Below are 18254 nucleotides of genomic sequence, written 5' to 3'. Positions count from 1 at the left end.
TGGTAAGGCTGCTTTATATATTCCATTGTCATCTTACAAACAGATAAGTGCCCATTCACATAAGTAAGTTGGCAAAGCGCCTTACAAATTAGGCAAGCAAAACCATGTTAACCAATGGAGTGGTAAACAAGTTTGGTAGTTTCATCTTCTTGCACTTGTTTGTTGTCCGTTAGTCTATATCTATTATTTAGGGAGTTCAATTCTTCTTGGGATGGGTCCCATAGCTCTTTGAGTTGCTTTTGTTGGTCTGGATTAATCCTCCTTAGTAACCCTCATCCCTCTCTTATTTTATGACTTTATCAAGACCTCCACATGGGGTTCTCGTTTACAATTTAAGACTTTTGTTGCCTTTCTTTGAGAGAGCAAGAAAAGTTCCACACACACCTTACTAAATTTTTTGGGGAGGTGGATATGAGCTAATTTCTTAGTAGTTGTTTGTTGGGTAGATGGTAACAAGGGGTCTCCTTAGAAGCTTCTTTATTGGGTAGAGATTGGAAGGGGGTCTCCTAAGTAGCCCTTTTCATGGGGGAAGAATAGTCTACTAATGACAAACCCCTTATATTTTTGTGGGGTTTGCTAAATTAATAAATTTTTGTTCTAAATTAGCTTGATGTCTTAAAGTTATTTTGTGAGAGATTTCTTGCACAAGGCATAAGAAAAGAGTGATGCAAAATGTGGAGTTGAGAAGGGCAATAAGCATTAGAAATAAGAGGTAGTGAGAAGAGATTATAAGAAAAGAGTGATGCAAATGTGGAGGCAATAAGAGATAGTGAGAAGAGCTTCTATAGAGAGTACGAAAAAGAAGTAATGCAAGAATGGGTAGATGTATCATTGGGGCACAAAAAAGAAAAAGATTTGGCACATACATATGTACCGAATCTTAGTGCACTAGGAATTATTTACTCATGATATGCATGAAAGTGTTGAAAAACACGCCATTCTCATTCATTTGGGTTGACAAATATTTTAGCACATAAGTTAGTACAAAGTAGTGTGAGTGACATCACCTCACTTGTGCCGTTTTTTCTATCAAAAATTACACACACACTCACTAGTGCCCAATGCCCATATAGCAACATTAAAAATTTAAGGGCTTGGACACAATAGTAATTTTTTTTGTTATTGGGGTGATATTTGGTAGCTCATCTTACTAGCCTTTACCTTGTAAATGTTATAAAATATTTTTTCTTATTATAAATTATACATTAAAAAATATATCAACTTTTTAAATTATCTCATGCATTTTTCAATTAACATATTAAAATGTTTTAAGTCATAATTTTATAATTGTAGATATTTTAATTTCTTATTTGGTGAACTAGAGCCATGGTACAGTGAGTGGCCGAGTACGAACCACGAATTGTGCTTAAGCATATCCTTGACCCTATTCAAAAGTTAACTATAGAACCAATGAGGGATCCTCAAAGTTTGGTCAATGCCTCAAAAAAACCCATATCCATGCCTCAAAAAGCTATATCCTTGACCCTATTCTGGAGTTAACTATAGAACCAGTGAGGGATCCTCAAAGTTTGGCCAATGCCTCAAAAAGACCCATATCCATTCTTAAGAGGCCATAAACAGAACCAGTTTCGGAGCCTCTGCCTCTGGAACCAATCCAACCAAGCCCCACAACATTGCTAGATTACAGTGAGGTGAAAGTTAGCCTTATATAAGTCATCATAGCCAACACAACATCGTTTTTTAGGTGATTAGCAATGACTTTGTCTCATCTCCTTCAGAGGCACCGCCCCCTAGGGATGGATTAATTGTCATACCTTACACATTAGCAGGTTCTAGCCCACCTCAAAGTGAGTACAAAGCCCACTTAGTGTGAGTATCACCCACACGAGAACATAGCACGCCTCACCACCTTCTTGTCCTTAGAGGTCCAAGTTTTGACAAGTTCTCTTTACAATAAAATTCTTAACTTTGAAGCGAGCTTTGAAGAGACTTATCAAATTGGATAAATGGGAATAAGCTATACCACCATGAGAGATGACCAAGATGTGGAAGAACTCTTTCATGATACCAATCAAAGCGCAGTAATGTTTAACAATCAAAGTGACGGTGACACAGTTAATCCGATTTCCTATTTATCTACTACATATTTCTCATTTGATAGAGAAAGTTATAACTTGATGAAGAGAGTAATAGAAGGGAATGTATCAATGACATTGGAGAGCTTGAAAGATTTTGAGAGTAGAGGGATGCTTGATTTGAAGAACTGGCAAAGAATAAAAGAAGAGAATGAGGATGGTATCCTTTGTCTTTAAGGAAACACCAAAGTTAAGAATTGTATGCATAAAGGAGTGGGAAAGCATTGTCATTATTTGGAGGATGAGGCTTATCACCAAGGAGTAAATGAAACACTTGAAACAATCAAATCTAAGTGGTCTATTGATATTAGAAAGCATGGAATACCCACTTCTTATATTAAAGATTTCATCAATATTTGTAGTTGCAAGAGAGTAGTAAAGAATGATAAACAAAGGATAGTTGCAAGAGAGTAGTAAAGAATGATAAACAAAGGATAGTTGCAAGAGAGTAGTAAAGAATGATAAACAAAGGATAGCTACAAAGGTGATAAGCATGAATAAGGCTGAGGTGGAGTTGCATTTGATGGAGATAATGCTTGAACATAAGGTGAGACTAGTTAAGATCCACTCAACCAAAAATAATGGCTCGTACAAGTTTGTATGAGGTCCAGATAGGGGAGGAGGCAAAAAGTATTGAGCTCCAGATTAAAAATTGTATGAGAGGAGAAAAGATAGGGCCAAGCAAAAGAAAGAAATAGGTGGCAGGACTCTTTAATTGTGAAAGTTCATGAATCCATTTAAGAGTAATTTAGGTAGAGGAGTTAGGTGCATGAGGGTTATTTCTGATACTATAAGGCAGACTTTTGTAAGGACACACTATCATGATGTATGTAGATTGCCCAGATAAGGTTCTTTTTTATTCATATTTAAACCTATGGTTGTTCAACAAAATCATCTTCATTTACATGCGTGGAGTTTTGTTGTTTTTTCTTACCAATGTTTATGATGATTAATTAGCAAGGGTTTATATTGTCAAGTATAGATCGCTATGATCCGACAAAGAGTGCTTAGTTTTTTGGATCGAATGATTCTTGAACTTTTTGAGAAGTGCAGCTTGTGCTTGGCATATGTAGAGATTTATGTCTGCATGAGTAATATATATGTTGTTGCAGGCATGGAAGAGGAAGCAAACAAGGTTAAAGCTTAAGGCCTTTTGAGGATAATTGTGTACGACCCTCTTTTCTGAAAATCCATCACTATAAAGGTGTGGTGGTGTAAACTTAATCCGAAGGTCTTGATTTTTGCATCTTGTAGGATGCCTATAGGTTTGGCTAAGTTTCCATTGATGGCAAGCTTCACTATGTGGCTTGTGCCTATGAGTGATGGGCTATCCTAGGCCTCCTAATTATGTTGACACCAGCACCACCATCCAAGATCGCGAAGATTGTAAGTCCCTTATACATGACAAGTAACACTGTGTTCATTTTGTCACTTTCAAAATAGTTTCCCAGCTTGTTCATGGGCACTTTGGGTTATCCTTTGATTCTGGCTATGGAGCAAAGGTGTGCTCAATGAGGCATGGTTTGTCTTCTTTCTCCTATGGCTCAGGTTCGGGTATATGGGCTCCTAAACTGATTGGTGTCCTCTTCGAGCTCAAAAGCACTCGAGCCATCCTCCAGGCAATAATCCATGTTTCAAGAATAAAGATCACATGAACAAGAACTAGTTGATATACCCATATTTCAAATCACACAAATATATGTTAATTTATATTGTAAGCTATCTATTGATTTAAGTATATAGACGAAGGTACCTTATATAAATTTAATCTACACACACACACACACACACACACACACACACACACACACACACACCCATCCTTACATAGTAATCAAATGTAAAATGATCACAATCAAATATGTCTTCGATAATCCGTCATCTTCTTCATAATGTAAGTGCTTATTGCATGAGAGAGAGAGAGAGAGAGAGAGAGAGAGAGAGAGAGAGAGAGAGGGCTTTTAAAATGGTAATAGCAATGGCTAAGAGTGATAGAGTGAGTAGATTTTAACGAGGACAGAAAAATGCTATGCTTACGCGTCTCGAGTTTACTTTTGGGCCGAGTTTACTGTTTGGTCCAAGTTTACCTACATTAGTCCATACAGAGAGAATTACAAAAATCTTAAAAGTCATGATATTCTGCCTATTTTAGAGAAGATTTAAAATGATATGTTGGGCCTTTAATGTTGGACTGAGTTTACTCGGCGCTCCATCAGTCTCGCCCTCGACCGTAAGTTGCACTTGCAACCGCGCTGGTTGCAGCAGCGGTGCCCTAGTGCCTGGAATCTTTGATCCGAGTTTACTTTTTTATGACGCCCGAGACAAGCAACTAGCACGCCACACTACCTCTACCGTTGATCCTAGCACGTTCACACGGTGTGAGAAGTGGAAAGGTCCGCCTAGAAAGTGCAGTCCAGTCAGCAGCATTCAGAACGACAAAAAATGCATTTTCCACGAAAGACCGATACCACTGTTCTTCTGCGAAAACCCTACTATTGTCTCTAAGCAAGGCCCATCTCTTGCGCGATGGCTATGCGAGCCATGGCTTTTCGCCTTGGCGGCGTCAAGCGCGCGCCGTTCTGCAGCGCGATGCAGTCTCGTGCCTCCAGCGGCACCGGCCGCGTACTCAGCGACGAAGAGCGTGCTGCAGAAAATATGTATATTAAGGTATGCCCCCGAGAAGCTTCCTTCTTTCTGCATGGTAGATGGTCGTTATCTGGTGCTTTTCTTTGCCGATCGCCTGGTTTTGATCTTTGTTCGCTTTGATCCAACATATGATACTGGTTTTCTTGTTTCTGCTAGCTAGGGTTCGTGGTGTTTTTTTGAATGAATACTCCTGCTATCTCATGTTCATGCCATGGCAGCTGCAAATGCATGTATTGTGAGCGACAAATGTTAACGTTCCTGACATTTACTGTGCAAAATGCATGTGGTTTGCATGTAATGTGGCTTGCAAAATCCATATAGTTTTAGCGTCTTAGGCTAGGGCTAGCAGTCCTGACCTTTTCAGATGATTAAATTCTTGTTGAATAGAAATTGTTGAGCCTCCTGAATAAAGCAGATCAGTAGCCCTAGCCTCTGCAGATGATATTGCATAATGATTTGGACAGCCGCATAGGCTGAGGTTTACAAAGTCCAGTCCTAATTTTAAAGGGCAATTTTCCCCCACTGATTTCTTGCTGTGACTTGGTGGACTTTCATAGCTAAATTTAGACTTTTACTAAGTCGGTGGTCTTTCACACACCACCTTCGTCGTTCCTGAACCTCCGACCCTTCTTATGTGGAAGAGAACCCCCTACTACTGGTTGAAGCCCAAAACTCCATTTACTCCTTCGATGATGGATGTCATTCTTCCCCAAAAAACTCATGGGTAAAACCTATATGCCTTGCAAATGCGAGATGCTAGACTGACTACTAGGATGACTACTACGCTGATGCAAGCTATGCAACCCTATATGCTATGCAAGATTGCAGATGGATGGGTTATTGATGCATGCCTAAGGGGAATACCCTAAGGATGGCCTGCAAGATCTTGAGAACTGGATTTAATTGAGCGGAAGCAACTAACATACTGACTTACTAAATGACCTTTGGAATGAACATGAACTAAGGCTATTTACCCTGTAACACTCTGATACCAATGTGACATGCGAGGGATTCATCGTAGTAAAACAACCTTAGGCTTAACTAAACTTCACTTAATTATACTTAAGAGATAGACAATGGCGTCAATGGCAATGCAATGTAGCTATATTAAATGCAATGGTTACAAAGAAGATGTATAAATAGATCTATATGCCTGTCCTAGATAAATATCTATCTCAAGAAGAGAGAGAGATACCGAATGCTGATGCTGACTGAATGTTCCCTTCTCCAATGCTGAGGTACACCCTTGAGATGCTGTCTTTCCTCTATGTAGGAGGTAGGAGGATGAACGTAATGCTGACCGTATGCTGATGATTATGCTGCTGATGAATATGCTGAACTCCACACCCTCTGAGGGTCTTGGGCTGAAGACCACCAAACGATGAAGAGATGAATCCAATGAATGATGCGCTTTTCTATGTATATGCTGAGTTATGTTGCTGGTCGGCGAGGTACTGCTGTCGGCCAACTTGCCTATGTCTTCACGACTTCATAAATGCTCTAGATGCTGCTGATCAGGCCCTGTCGGCTGGTTCCCTATGTGCTACATGCCCTAAATGCTTGGAATGCCTTTAAGTACCTGTTGTAGGTGTTGTAACAGCCCCATACCATGCTGTAACTAATGTGAATAACTGTTGTAAATGCCTGGATAATACTTGAAGCTCATGAATGCTATCTGCTTAATGCTTGTGAATGCCTAGAACGCCATGTCACCTATACACCAACTGGATATGTGATGGGTATAGGTGGCCACTCTTCCTTGAGGATATGCCAAGCTTTTGAAAAAGAGTTGGTAGTGTTCTGCCTTTCGTTTAGCTAAAAACTCATGGTTTTTCCGACGAGTAAGACGGTGGAAGCATCTTTGCGTTTTGCATACAGAGATCCTCTCACATACATTGTCACATGCACACCCCCTGGTCTCGGAATCTTAAGCACAACACCTCCATAATGTGCTAGATTAGCCCATAGCACACATCACACAACCATCCTCCCACATCATCTAAAGTAAGATTAGTTCACCAAATTAGCTATAAAAAAAAAAAGAGAAGTCTTTGGCTCAAAGGATTCAACTCTTGCAGTCAACGTCAGTCCCGACAGAAGAAGTCAGAACGAGGCAGTGGTTTTAGTGGAGGGGGATTAGTAGAGGAGTCGAAAGGTTGCTAGGTGTACCACCTAGCAACAGTTTAGCAAAGGGGAATGTCACGTGCACACCCAGTTGGTGTACAGGTGACATGGCGTCCTAGGCATTCATAAGCATTAAGCAGATAGCATTCATGAGCTTTAAGTATTATCCAGGCATTTACAACAGTTATTCATAGTAGTTACAGCATGGTATGGGGCTGTTACAGCACCTACAGTAGGTACTTGAGGCATTCCAAGCATTTAGGGCATGTAGCACATCAAGTCAGGGCATAGGGAACCAGCCGATAACAACAACTAGAGCATTTATGAAGTCGTGAAGACATAGGCAAGCTGGCTGATAGCAAGCCGACCAACAGCATAACCTAGCATATAAATAGAAAAGCGCATCATTCATTGGATTCATCTCTGCATCGTTTGGTGGTCTTCAGCCCAAGACCCTAAGAGGGTGTGGAGTTCAGCATATTCATCAGCAGCATAATCATCAGCATTCAGTTAGCATTCAGTTGATCCTCTTGTCTCCTACATAGAGGAAAGCCAGCATCTCAAGGGTGGACCTCAGCATTGGAGAAGGGAACATTTAGTCAGTATCAACATTCAACATCTCTCTCTGTTCTTGAGATAGAGATTCATCTAGAACATGCATAGATCTATTTATAGATCTTTTTTGTAACCATTGCATTTAATACATAGCTGCATTGCATTGCATTGACACCATTGTCTATCTCTTAAGTATAATTAAGTGAAGTTTAGTTAAGCCTAAGGTTGTTTTACTACGATCAATCCCTTGCATGTCACATTATGCATGTTCTCCTAGGAGGTGTAAACATGTGCTCTTGCTGTACCAAACATTTTGTGGTTCAGAACCCTCAAGGAGTGTGGTGCGGTTGAGCAAAGTGTGCAAGAAAAACTGGTTTGGACTGACTCGTGGATGATGGTGGTGGAGAGTTGTGATGTGAGAGTTGCAATGGGTAGATCGCTTTTTGAACACCTATGTGTTTGGGAAAAGTGAGTAGGTAGGAGCTAGATGATGTAACGTTGCTATCATAAGTTAGAACGTTTGGTAGTGTACATGGATCCAATAAAAGTTATTGCTATTGTTGATAGCATAGGCATGCTCCTCACTAAAGGATGTCCATAAGTGTGTTTCCCTTGGGAAATAGGTGAAACAAGTGTGGATGTGTGCTGGTAGAGATGATGCTCATAAAGTCCACTTAGGGAATAGTCAAAGTGGATACAAGTGAAAGTGTATATGGGCCTTTTTGGGGTGGATGGGAGGGTTGGGCATGTGAGTGTGAAAGCTATCCCAAGATATCTCTGAGAAGCTTTCAAATCCCAAGATCTCTCCGAGAAGGAAACCTGCAATACAAACCATGAAAAGCAAGACAAAGCAACAAACCCTAACCCTAGAAGGCTAAGCGGAAGAAACATATCTGGGTGGAGGCATACTCGCCACCCAACCATGAGAGCTGTGAGCGAGGCTCACAATGTTGGCCGTTCCCACCAAGCCACAAGCTAGAGCGTCATGCTCTCATGAGTGCCCTGCCATCGTCCTCATCCGGTGTACTCTACCACCCGGGGTTGTCCCCCAAGGATGACGCCTCTTGCACGATGGTGCTCCTGCTCCACGCGCTTTGCACTCCTATGCTCCATCCGTCGGTGTGTGCCCAACTGGTACCCCTCCCCCCCAATAAATAGGGAAGGAATGCCCAAAAAGCACATGCTATCAATAGCGAACCAAAAAGCACATCTCCACCCACAACATATTACACTCTAGCTCGCCAATCTGCCTACCCCTAGCGTGCACATGACATACTCCCCTTTCTCAAAAGAGCTCACTCTTGAGCTCAAGAAAAAGAACTCAAGGAGAAGTTGGTCACACTCGCAACACTAAAGAAACACGGTCGAAACCAATAGTCTTAAGGACAATCCGACTAAGAGGTCGACTTGCTCAATTTACATGACATGAGCGTCAATTCCTAGTTACAAAAGCCGAATCCAGAGCAAATGGATCATCTAGGTAACTCGAAGCTGACAATGCTACCAGTACCAGAGGTAAGCAACCACTGTCCTAAAGAGTTATCCCGAAACCAAAAGTATCTTCCATTTGACTACCATGATTTCATCTTGATGTCCTCTATCAATTTGGTCTAGAAAAAACCACAAAACTGGGAAAACCAGAACCTACTACTGAAGCCTGAACCAAGTGGAACACAACAGTAGTCTCTTCCCAAACAAGAGAAGAACCGATCTTCTAGAAAAGATCATTAACTTGTACTTCGTCACCTCGGAAGTCTAACTTCCCAAACAAACCTTGGAAAGTCTTGGACATGAAAGAAACAACTGTTCCAACAGACCTGGTTGTGATGTAATCTAGCATCTATCATAACTACTTGTATCAAAAGTAAAGTATCTCTCTCTCAAAAATGTTGAGATAGCCTTGTGTTTGTAGGCGCAGAGTCCGAATGAAGTCTTGACAATCTGGCGTAGCCTCGTAACATGCGATGGATCATGGTGTCCCATACCACCATGATACACCCCATATCCGTGCTACAATTACTACAAAACACCAGTTTGTGGATCTGTCTCGCGATCTATTAGAAACAATAAATGCTAATGGCTGACCATGTGCCACAAAATGAATCAAGTTCCCGAAAGGAAGAACTCCAAACGAGACTAGTGATCATAATTCGGTTCAGGGATTAGACAACATCTGTGTACACAAAGAAGAACAACCTTGACTAGCGCCCCAGTCAAAGCATCTGTCTAAACCTAGAAAATCTTGGAAACCAAAACTTGCTTCCAAAAACTTATGTGTATAGCGCAAATTCTTCAATAACCATGATTCAATAGTGTTGGCATAAGAATAGGCGGGTGTACTTGGAATAGCTTGAATATCTGTACACACTCTTGCTATGGACATAAAACTAGAGGACCATCAAAACCTTAAAGGATTGTAAGGCTGAAAAGGTACATATTGGGTATTGTCGCATAACCATCTTGTCATGCAATCTGACAGTGAATCCCAACAGGTAAACTTAATCTAGATGCCCTCTATCAAATATCTGTGTAGCCACAGTGGCAATATGTGCTCAACTATTCGTTAATCTTACATATGTAGATAAGTCTTGCTATCAAAGTCCAACAACGAAAACAATGGTCATTCCAATATCTGAAGGGCATTAGGTTTATGTCTTGCATGGTACAAGCCCATGACTAACTCTTGTGTGTATGTCCACAAAATTCTTGGAGTAGAAACTCCTATGTGTACCAAGAACAACTTTGTATACGAGCAAAACAAGATACAGTACTATGCTTCTACTATCGTTCCATATATAGCATGTTCTGGTACAAATGCATACCTCTTAACATGCAGGTTCAAATCAGGGATATGACGAACCACATGCATCGAGTCGTGCAAGTACACCTTTGATTCTGTACACAAGCTTGTCCTACTTCACCTTGAGATGAGAGTCAAAACTTACACCCAAATTTGTGAAGAACAGTCCAAACTTTTGCGAGAAAAAGGAAAGAAAAAGTTGGAGAGAAGAAAGGGTTCGTGGGAACCCACTTGCTGCTGGATTGCTTAGGAAAAAACCCCTGCTAAAAAAAAAACTCCTTTTTTTTAATGGCCAGGTGAGTTTTTAACTTTACTTTTTTTTCCAAAAAAAAATTGGCTGCCTAAGAAAGCAACTCGGCTTGCTTTCTTGGCTGCCTACCTGCGCCATAGAGAGAGGGGAATCCCGATCTGGCTGCGCCCATCTGGGTTGTCCATCATGCCTTGCCCTAGCCTGCCTGCAGGGTTCTTCGACCTACCCGCCCTGGCCACACTCTTGGGCTACCCATTGGCCGCAGGTCAACCTGCTGACCTGGCCGAGCCCAGGCGGAACCTTCTTCCTTGCTCGCAGGCTGCCCGCAATCAAAGCTGGGCTTTTGCATGTCACCTCGGCTTGCTTGCGGCCCCCAAGTTGGCCGCCATCTTTACAGCTACTGTTCTCAGGTCTGCGTGTACTTGAGCTGGGCCCTTTCACTACCCATAGGCGCAACACTATCCTACCCTTGGACAGAAGCCTGTCTGAGCAGTTTGGGCTACACAACCGCTAGTTTGCAGGAGAGACGGAGAGGGTCACTTTCATGCTGAAGAGGGTGATTCTACGAGGATTACAGGGAGATCCCATCTATTTGGATGACGACCTTACAAGGATGCAGATAGAACACAGGAAAACATGCATGCCGAGTGTCCTACAGGCCCGAAAAGAGGGCAAGAGCATTCTATCGCGATGGCCATGTCATCATCGATGGCAAGGCCACCGATTAGCGCCAGGCGGCCTATGGGACATCAGCTATGGAGGATCCAAATTCACAGATACACATAGCAGTTTGGAATTGCAATGGAGCACTTTGGACACATCCTGGGAGGATGGAGGAGGTCATGGAGGGACGGGACATCATACTACTTACAGAGACGCACTAGAGCCCAGAGAGGGGGCTACCCAAAGTAGAGGGCTATCAGTGGGAGTTTACATACAGGGGGACCACACGGCAGAGCACATCGGGAGGATCTGGAGGCATAGCGGTACTCTTCAAGCGAGAGCTACAGGAGTTCCTGTTAGAAGTCATCTCCTGTCTAGATTTATACACCAGGGCCTTTGTTGTGGGTGTGCCTGCCCTTATGAGGTGTTTTCCCATTTTTCCCCACTCTCCGTATTTTTCCCCTATTTTTTTCCCATTTTTCTGAGGCTTGGGAGGGTTGCCAGATGATGCCTGGAGCACCCCAGTGCTGGCCGACTGGATCTTCATCAGTCGTGGGCTTCAGGGCTGCTGGCCGACTGCCTTCTACCAGTCGTGGGCATCAGATAGCTGGCCGACTGCATTTATGCAGTCGTGGACCTCTTTCTTCAGTCGTGGATAGTTTTAGTGCTGGCCGACTGTCCTTCCAGGGAGGTATATATAGGTCCTCAGCCCCCATGCCTTATTTGTATCATTCCTCGGGATCTTCTTGTGTATATAGAGCAGAGTTACACGCCTACATCTCTCTCTCTCTTGTGCTGTTTTTCTGCCTGCGTTTTTGCTCTTGTGTTCCCAGATTTGGTCATCATCTCCGCTGCATATTCTGACATGGTATTAGAGCTCTAGGCTCTAGATAGGTCTTGGGATTTGTGTGAGCAAGAGGGGGCTATTTTGTGGTTGATTGGTGGACTGTTTTGGGCTGATCGGGAAGAGGAGAAGCAAGAGGAAGGCGGGCTGATTTGCTGGACAGCCACTTGCAGGTATTAGTTCTTCTTTGTTCCCACGCACCCACCCTTTTCAGAGTACATCCCCGCTATGGCAGATCTGTTTGAGATGGCCGAGAGACATGTGAAGATCCCGACACTCCCCACGTTCCCGGTGGACCGTCAGTTGGACGGGAGCAACTACGGCATATGGAAGGTGATGATGGAATCCGTTTTGGAGTCTTACGACCTCGTCGATTTCGTCGTTGTTGGTGTTCCACGGCCGGAAGTAGAGGAAGGGGAGGTACCGTCGATCCGAAAGGACCGGGAGGCCCAGACGCAGATGTGGGATCGCGTCAACGCCAAGGTCCGTTCGTTTATTTTCCTCAACTGCACACCGCAGGTAATCAATCATGTAAAGCATATGGCGCTGGCTAGAGGTATATGGCAGCATTTGGCCTCACTTTACAACAGGGTATCGCCCATGAAGAGGATTTCCTTGGAAGTACAGATGCGGGTTATGAGCCCTGCAAAGTCGTCGACGATGCGGGAGCATATTAACAAGCTGCAGGCTCTTCAGCAGGAAGTTCTTCAGGCTGGGAAGGAGATATCGTCAGAGGACATGGCCATCACGTTGCTGTCACATTTGCCCTCTTCGTACTCAGCATTTTACTCCTCTTTGATTACCAGTGGCAGGCTCAGCACCATCACGTGGGAGGAGCTTGTGCCCATGGTCCTGGACCAGGAGGAACGATTTACGAACCCTCCAAAGGGTGGAGGTTCGGAGGCCTTAACTGGCCAACGGTCGAAAGGCCGTAACACGGGCAAGGGGAAGGCTTCGTCGGAGAAGTCTTCTGAGAAGATGTCCGTTAGTGACCGCGAGAAACTAAAGGCAGAGAGGACCTGTAATGATTGTGGCGAGAAAGGCCACTACTGGAGGCAGTGTCCCAAGCGGAAGACCGAGAAGGGTGAAGACTCCTCAGCAATCATGAAGACTCCGGCTTTTGTGCACCTGGAGGTGATGGACACCGATGCTTCATTTTCTTCAGGCAGGGAGGAGATTGGAGGACTCTCCGCAACGGATACTCGGGAGTGGATTCTCGATAGTGGTGCTTCCAGGCACATGACTCCTTCCCGTTCCGGTTTACAGGATCTCTGCAGGCTTTCTGGTCATATTCTTACTGGGGATACGTCCACTATCCCAGTTCACAGTGAGGGCAGGATGGAGATAGTTCCCGATGGCAGAGGGGGAAGCATTCCTCCCCGGTGTTGTATGTTCCGGCACTTGGTTTTCATTTGTTGTCAGTGCATTAGGTTTGCAAGACTGGCGTACGGGTGGAGTTTGATGAGCATTTTGTTGCTCTCCGGGACAAAGCAACAGGCCAAGTGGTTTGGGAAGGCAGAGTGGAGAATGGAGTTTACAGGCTTTCAGCACTCTCTCTCCCAGGTCCTCAAGATTGTGATGAGTGGTAGTGTGGTAATAGCTACTCAGGTGTGGATACGCTGCAGGTACAGGCTTTTCGAGACCAAATGGTGGATAGCTTACCAGTAGACGGCAGCAGTTGGCAGGAACTTTCCAGTACTGAGGTTGGTAGTTCTTGTGTTCGTGAGTCAGAGGAAGCTGAACAGGTCACTTACGCTCTGATGTCTCATCGTGTTCGGGACAAAGAACCTCCAGTAGATGAGGATGTTCTTTCCACGGGGACCTTTCGGAAAGCCAGGCAGGTGGCATGTGATTACTTGCAGAAGGAGGTGGTTTCTCCAGGCTTTGTGGTTTCGGAGTTAGAGGGGGTGGTTGACAGGTTTCAGAAGGCCTTGCGTGGTCTTCAGAAGGTTTCCAGGACTTGCTTGTGCACCGTACCAGGTGTTGATCCTTGTGAGCAGTGTGATGTCTCTGAGACTCAGAAGCTGTATGGTTCATTGATCTGGTTGATGGACACCGGATTGGACGGGAGCTTCCTGATGAGGCAGTTGAGCTCTTGGTTGTAGATGTCTCTTTGTGAGGCAGGATTGCGTTTCATGTGGTTTCTGCAGCATGCGAAGGATCATGGACTCTTGGACACAGGAGGGGGATTGTTGGATGGAGTCCGACTCCGCGGATGGAGTGACTCAGTTTGGGGAGGAGATCCGGACACGAGGAGATCTACTTATGGCCCAGGAGCAATTTTACGGAGCAGCAGGAGGAGGTTACATTGCAGGTTTGGGCTTCCATTGGAGGAACCCATGGTCATCCAGAGGCACTTTGTTCGTGAACAGATCGTTGATGACATCTTGCTGGAGTTTTGTTCGACGGAGGACAGTACGGTGGACCTCTTCACGAAGTCGCTCTCAGGATTTGCTCAGGCGGCACCCCAGCTCCCAGTGGTTGGTTACACAGCCAGGAGCTCAGAGGGGGTGTTAGAAGTCATCTCCTGTCTAGATTTATACACCAGGGCCTTTGTTGTGGGTGTGCCCGCCCTTATGAGGTGTTTTTCCATTTTTCCCCACTCTCCGTATTTTTCCCCTATTTTTTCCCATTTTTTTGAGGCTTGGGAGGGTTGCCAGATGATGCCTGGAGCACCCCAGTGCTGGCCGACTGGATCTTCATCAGTCGTGGGCTTCAGGGCTGCTGGCCAACTGCCTTCTACCAGTCGTGGGCATCAGATAGCTGGCCGACTGCATTTATGCAGTCGTGGACCTCTTTCTTCAGTCGTGGATAGTTTTAGTGCTGGCCGACTGCCCTTCCAGGGAGGTATATATAGGTCCTCAGCCCCCATGCCTTATTTGTATCATTCCTCGGGATCTTCTTGTGTATATAGAGCAGAGTTACACGCCTACATCTCTCTCTCTCTTGTGCTGTTTTTCTGCCTGTGTTTTTGCTCTTGTGTTCCCAGATTTGGTCATCATCTCCGCTGCATATTCTGACATGCCTACAGGTGGTAGCACGTGACCAGGAGGCTAGATACATGTGGATTAGACTGTAGCTCTCAGCAGATAGGTTGTTATACATTGCTCTATGCTACTTCTCTCCTAGAGGATCAAGATATGCCATGACAACAGAGGAGGAGAGTAGAGGGGAGGAGGAGGACACAGGGCCATTGGAAGTCACCATATGCAGCCCTTTCAGATGAGATCATACACTACTCCAACCTGGGGAAGTCCTCCTTATGGGAGACTTCAATGCACGGACACAGAGCCGACAATGCGACATTTATGATTTCGAGCACCTCGAGGTGATGCACACACTAGAGGTGGAGGACACAGGAGCTTGCAGGGTGTCCGAGGACATGGGGCCGGATAACAGCAGATATGGTCATCACTTACTTGAGTTGGGAGCACGACACCATCTCGTTATTTATAACGGGATGAGACAGTGGCAGGATTCAAAAGCATTGACATGCTTTCCATGATCGGGGGGGTAGCACAGTGGACTGCATCATGGGGTCCATGGAGACCACACAGGCAGTGATATCTTTCACCATCCCCCCTTGTCCTATTGGTGTGGATCACACGTATCTCTTACTGTCACTGGCAAGCTCAGCGGATGGATTCATACAGACCTGGATACATGGATGTGTACATGCCTCACAGTGCCCGAGTGGTGATTGGCCAGCTCAGAGTGTCATCACACCAGCTTGAGATTGAGGCAGGTAGGGCAACACGGATCCCCAGAGCAGAGAGGATATGCAGACTATGCCAGGAGGAGGTTGAGAGTAAGGAACATTATGTATGCAGATGCAGAGCATATAGTGTCATTAGAGAGAGATACACCACCATCTTCAGTGGTGGACATCCCTCACTCCACCACATCATGGAGTCCGCAGACCAACGCAGATTTGGCCAGTTCTTGTTAGAGACAGTGCCACAGAGAGACACTAATACGGACTCATACCACAGGGAGAGGTGGGCGATAGCTCCAGCTCACTGATTTCTTCCAGAGATCTATCCCAGTGCCTACCTTGACATAGGAGGGGGTTACACTTCAGCGTGTTGTGGACCTCCGAGCCAGACGGAGACCGAGAGCACCACGCTACCAGACTCCCAGACTACATTAGAGGGAGATCACAGAGATACGGGCTCGACATCAGCACCATATCCAGGAGCGGCTAGCTCACTTACACTCACACCCTGAGATCATGCTCCGGGGTATTTTTGCCTCGCCATCGCCTATGTATCACATATTACACCCCCATTATGGTACTGGTTGGAGCTAGATAGATCTACATTGCATTCTTGTATACCCTACGCGTAAAGGTTGCATACTGAGCCTCTAGCAGTAGTGCTCCATCCATCACACCCCCCCACTAGCTCAATACTTTCATACTTTATTTCATGTTCATTTTGTCCTTTTTTTTCTGGACATCCAGAAGATATTGACAGTTGTACATTGATTTGTCTCATAGGTCGAGTTTGGCCTCTAGTAGACGTTAATACAACTTTCTTTCTTTCTTTCTTTCTCTCTCTCTCTCTTGCAACAAACCTACCCATGTACGTTGCAGGAAACATAGAAAGAACTCACCCGAAGGTGTCCCGCTCACATCTTCCTCTCGGAGAGGCTCTGATACCACTGTCAAATCCCAAGATCTCTCTTAGAAGGAAACTTGCAATACAAACCATGAAAAGCAAGACAAAGCAATCAACCCTAACCCTAGAAGGCAAAGCGGATGAAACATATCTAGGTGCAGGCATACTCGCTACCCAACCATGACAACCATGAGCGAGGCTCTCACAATCTTGGCCGTCCCCACCGAGCTTTGCACTCTTGTGCTACATCTGTCGGTGTGTGCCCAACTGGTACCCCTCCCCCCAATAAATAGGGAAGGAACGCCCAAAAAGCACACGCTATCAATAGCGGACCAAAAAGCACATGTCCGCCCACAACATATTGTCCTCTAGCTCACCAATCTGCTTGCTCCTAGCGTGCACATGACACCAGGTAAGTGTGATTTGCCCCAAATGGGTGGTGTAATCTTGGATCTGTGGCACAAGTGCAGGAGATCCCATGATAAGTGTTAGGAAAGGATTGTTGGGCAGATTGTGAAGAGATTGGATGAGTTGGTGAGCTTTACTAAAAAAAAAGAATAGTGTTGCAATTACAGACAAGTGCGTGAGAAGACTAACTTTATAGGTAGGATCTAGGTCATGGCTAAAGCGATAATGATGGTAAGTTATAACTCAAAGTGGAGGTGGTAAAGGGTGTCGTGGGCTATTCATGGTGAAGGACAACTAGGAGTGGTCGGATCTATGCATAGGTATAGGCGTTAAAATCTACAAACTATGGACATGCGATCGAAGTACGAGACCCAAGGAGAACGTCAACTTTGTCCACCTTCATGTGACAGGGAGGTAGGATCCTTTGAGTGCGGCCATGTAGGCTTTCCATTAAATTGTAACAAGCCTTAGGTTGTTCCCATCTCAAGCAAGGAGTCCCATACTTGGTGAGTGAGGAATCTCTCTCTGTTTATGTCGTATGGCTAATATTAAAGTCATGTGGCAACATCATCTCTAGGAGTATCAGTGCATATTTCTTGAATTCAAAACTCCTTGCAGTAAAGTCTTTTTAGAAGAAAATATCACCGGTGGCGCAAGTGAATTGCTAGCCTTTGTCAAGGGCATAGCAATCCAATAATTCAACTATATCAATTTTTAAGAGTGGTAATCTTCCAACTTGGATAAAAGACATATTTTGTGTAACGTATAGTATTCAGCACCATTCCAAAGACTAAATCTCTCATGAGAATATAATTTTTAAGAGTGGTAATCTTCGAACTTGGATAAAAGACATCTTTTGTGTAACGTATCATATTCAACACCATTCAAAAGACAAATTCTCACATGGGAACAAGAAGACACATCCTTATTTGTGGAAAAAAAATTATCGGAAGTGGATTCAACCTTGAACCAAAGACACCTTCTTCTATGGAAGGGTAAAGGGCCATAAGAACTCGCCACGAAAGTGGGATATAGCAAATTTTCTTATGGGGAAAAAAATTCTTTTAGAGACCCTTGCTCAAAAGTAGATGTTTTGGCTTGTGAGATAGACATACAGATCTTGCAGGCAATAAAATGTTTCACGTGAAAGAAGTTTCCGGGCATGCAAGTATGCCATGCAATGCATAAAATGTATTGGACAATCTCCCTTTCATTTAGCTTTTTGCTGGATGACATTCCTAGGCCAACC

The 18254-nt window shown here is 44.4% G+C and overlaps 1 protein-coding gene across 8 annotated transcripts in view; it reads left to right on the top strand.

Moving 5' to 3' along the window:
* LOC147608197 (uncharacterized protein At2g27730, mitochondrial-like) overlaps positions 1 to 18254 on the top strand; it is a 90373-nt gene that overhangs the window by 30240 nt on the left and 41879 nt on the right. For 2 of the 8 annotated variants that reach the window (XM_086789002.1, XM_086789000.1), the window contains 3 exons: positions 3209 to 3263; positions 3362 to 3482; positions 3645 to 3715. The exons of 1 other annotated variant lie outside the window; for it this stretch is intronic. In XM_086789002.1, the coding sequence (XP_086645128.1) occupies positions 3419 to 3482; positions 3645 to 3715 (135 nt within the window). In that variant the 5' untranslated portion in view covers positions 3209 to 3263; positions 3362 to 3418. Of the gene's footprint in view, positions 1 to 3208; positions 3264 to 3350; positions 3483 to 3644; positions 3716 to 4543; positions 4764 to 18254 lie in introns of those variants that run through there. 5 more of the 8 variants (XM_086789003.1, XM_086789001.1, XM_086788999.1 and 2 more) reach the window with 4 other exon arrangements.

This window comes from Cibotium barometz, chromosome 53 (assembly GCF_041138505.1).
Source record: "Cibotium barometz isolate CiBa-2024 chromosome 53, ASM4113850v1, whole genome shotgun sequence".
Lineage (NCBI taxonomy): Eukaryota > Viridiplantae > Streptophyta > Polypodiopsida > Cyatheales > Cibotiaceae > Cibotium > Cibotium barometz.
Note: the sequence above shows the minus strand (reverse complement) of the source record. Positions and strands in the feature narration are given on the sequence as shown.